The sequence below is a fragment of the Gekko japonicus genome, unplaced genomic scaffold, assembly GCF_001447785.1.
Source record: "Gekko japonicus isolate JY-2015 unplaced genomic scaffold, Gekko_japonicus_V1.1 scaffold3080, whole genome shotgun sequence".
Lineage (NCBI taxonomy): Eukaryota > Metazoa > Chordata > Lepidosauria > Squamata > Gekkonidae > Gekko > Gekko japonicus.
This window is the reverse complement of record NW_015160319.1, coordinates 108,737-112,103: the sequence shown is the minus strand read 5'-3', so window position 1 is coordinate 112,103 and position 3,367 is coordinate 108,737. Positions and strand designations below refer to the sequence as shown.

At 52.0% G+C, this 3,367-nt stretch overlaps 1 protein-coding gene across 1 annotated transcript in view; it reads left to right on the top strand.

Annotated features, from left to right (window-relative positions):
• Positions 1-1,596: 1,596 nt before the first annotated feature.
• The window catches only part of LOC107115266 (nectin-2-like), a 76,239-nt gene continuing 74,468 nt past the window's right edge, over positions 1,597-3,367 (top strand). Inside the window, exon 1 of the mRNA XM_015416935.1 lies at positions 1,597-2,113. Coding sequence (XP_015272421.1) covers positions 1,597-2,113 — 517 coding nt within the window. The remainder of the gene's footprint in view (positions 2,114-3,367) is intronic.

Genomic DNA, 3,367 nt, shown 5'->3' with positions numbered 1-3,367 from the left:
CCCCCCCCAACTTGAGGCTGAAGAACAGGGTGTGCTTTTGTGGAAGCTGGCAAGGGGGCCTGCAGGAATTCTCTTGGGGAAAGACGGAGAAAGAGACGGGGAGGTCGGCCAATACAGGACGTGATCGGAGTCTTGATCAACCGAGGCAGAACTGGAGCACCTTCTGTTGAGGTCTGGGGCTCTGCCTGAAGACCGGGGGGCTGCTCTTGGTGATGGATATGTGTGGGAGTAGGGTTGTCATGGAGCTGCGGTGGCTCAAGTGGTTAAGACGCTGAACTGCAGGCTCTTGAAGGCCGGTCGTTCAGCAGTTCGAGACCCGTGTGTGCCGCATGACGGAGTGAGCTCCCGTCTCCAGTTTCAGCTCCTGCCAACCTAGCCGTTCGAAAGCAAGAAATTGCAAGTAGATAAATAGGTACCGCTTCGGTGGGAAGGGAACAGCGTTCCGTGCGCCTCGGTGTTTAGTCATGTCGGCCACATGACCACGGAAACGTCTTCGGACAGCGCTGGCTCTTCGGCTTGGAAACAGAGATGAGCACCGCAACCCTAGAGTCGGACTCGACTGGCTTTCGAGCAAGGGAACCTTTACCTTTACTTTTTAGGGCTGTCAGACTCCAGGTGGGGCCTGGAGATCGCCTGGTATTATAGTTGATCTCCAGAATATAGAGATCAGTCCCCCCTGGAGAAAATGGCTGCTTTGGAAGGGGGACTCTATGGTATCATACCCGGATGAGAGGTCTTTCCTCTCCCCAAACCCCGCCCTCTTCAAACTCCACCCCCCAAATGTCCAGTTTCCCCCCAGCTCAGAGATGGCGACCCTTAACTGGGGGACAGACATCTTGCTCTGACCCTAGAAAAATGCAAATGGTGGTTGCATTGGGGGATTTCATTTACTGCTTCACATCCTGAATATTGATTCGGGTGGGCAGCCATGTTGGGCCGAAGCAGCAGAATAAAGTTGGAGTCCAGTGGCACCTTTAAGACCAACGAAGTTTGATTCAAGGGTCCTTTCCGCACTAGCCCTTAAATCCTGGTTCAACCCTGTCCCCAAACTTACATTCAACACTACACTCGAATTCACCCCGTAATTATCTCGGGGTGTTTTTTTTGTTTCCACGTTACATTGAGGTCACCCAGGTTTCACCCCACACTTATCCCAGGATAAACGGATGCCGTTGTAGGTAAAGGTAAAGGTTCCCTTGCTCGAAAGCCAGTCGAGTCCGACTCTAGGGTTGCGGTGCTCATCTCCGTTTCCAAGCCGGAGAGCCAGCGCTGTCCGAAGACGTTTCCGTGGTCACGTGGCCGGCATGACTAGACGCCGAGGCGCACGGAACGCTGTTACCTTCTCACCGAAGTGGTACCTATTTATCTACTTGCAGTTTCTTGCTTTCGAACTGCTAGGTTGGCAGGAGCTGGAACGAGAAACGGGAGCTCACTCCGTCATGCGGCATACTCGGGTCTCGAACTGCTGAACGACCGACCTTCCACAGCCTGCAGTTCAGCGTCTTAACCACTTGAGCCACCGCAGCTCCTATGCTGTTATAACCAGGGATAAATGCAAGGCATCGCGTTGCGAGTTGAACTCTGAAAGAACCGGGGATGAGACCCAAGCGTGGAAAGGACCGAGGTGTAAGCTGCCGTGTGCACATACACTTGTGCACGCCCACGAAAGTCTATTCCTTGAATAAAGCGCTTTGGGCTTGCCGTGTGTACGTAGGAAGGATTAATTTCTCAACCCCCTGTCTTTTTCTTTCTCTCTCTCTCCCAGTCGCGGTTGCCCAGAGGGTGAAGGTTCGCGATGAGGTCACGGGCTACGTGGGGCAGGAAGTCACCCTCCCCTGCAACTTCGCCAGCACCAGCCCGGACATCAAGGTCAGCCAGGTCACCTGGGTGAAGGAGACGGGCACGAAGAAGCAGAACGTGGCTGTGTACCACCCAGACCATGGGCCCAGCTACCCGATGGGCAGCGGGCGCATCCGCTTCCGGGCTCAGTCCCTGCAGGACGCCACCCTGGTCATCGGGCCCCTGCGCATGAACGACGAGGGCACCTACACCTGCGAGTTTGCCACGTACCCCCTGGGCAACGAGGATGGCGTCACCCGTCTGACAATACTGGGTAAGGGCGCGGGTCTCTGCTGTGAAAGTATACCCTTGGGGCGGAGCGGGCGTGCAAGGCTCCCTCTAAGCTGTGAGTGAAAATTCTCCTTTGTGAGCGAAAATTCTCCTTTGTGAGCGACCAACATTAAAGTTGTGAGTTTTTTGTTTTTTTTTAATCATTTTTTTGTTATTATTATTGAAGCTTATATACATTATCTTACATTAAATCATAATTGGCATTAAAGTTGTGAGTGAGCGATTTGGCGGCTGCATAAATCAGTTTGCCCTGGAGCAATGCTCCCTCTAAGCTGTGGAGTCTTGTGAGCAAAAATTCTACCTTGCGAGCTGCCAGCATTAAAGTTGTGAGCAAGTGATCTGGCTGCGGCCTACCTTAGCTTGCTCTGGAGCCCTCCTCCCTGAGCTGAGACGACAATGTGTGAGCTGGAGGCTACAAAACTGTGAGCTAGCTCACACTGACTCAGCTTAGAGGGAACACTGCTCTGGAGCCCTCCTCCCTGAGCAAAGGCAAAAATGTGTGGGCCGGAGGCTGAAAAACCTGTGAGCTAGCGCACACTAACTCAGCTTTAGAGGGAACACTGCCTGTGCGTTCGGTCGAGCCCGGGGAGGTTGGCCGTCCATGTGGACCGATACAAAAAGGGAATATGTAACTGTACAGCAAGCAGAGCTGTGCGATAAAATGCCCTTCCTCCGTGGAGTTCGGAGTGGTGTGTGTGCTCTCCCTCCTCATCTGCAGAATATGCAGTAGGCTATGCTGTAGTCGTCATTCTCATCAGCAGCTACCTTTATTGGCATCACAACAAAACATAGATCATCAAGGGATAAAGGGTACGACCTTCATTGCTGGAGTTGAAACATTCCGCTCCTCTTATGAGCCACCAAATCAGTGATCTCAGAGTTATGGGAAGATAGTAAAAAAAAAAACCATCTTGCAAACATCAGATTGACCCTTTTGAATTTGTAGCAGAGGTTCTAGATAGACGGCACGGATATCACAGTAAAATATACAGTGCAGGAGAACATGTTCCGTACTTTCTATCTCCCCCAGGCCGCAAGAACAAAGCCTAGAGGAGTATGGCATTTTTTTAAACCTCCAGTGGCTCAAGTGGTTAAGATGCTGAACTGCAGGCTGTGGATGGTCAGTAGTTCAGCAGTTCGAGACCCAGGGTGCCACATGATGGAGTGAGCTCCTGTCTCTAGTTCCAGCTCCTGCCAACCTAGCAGTTCGAAAACAAGAAATTGCAAGTAGATAAAT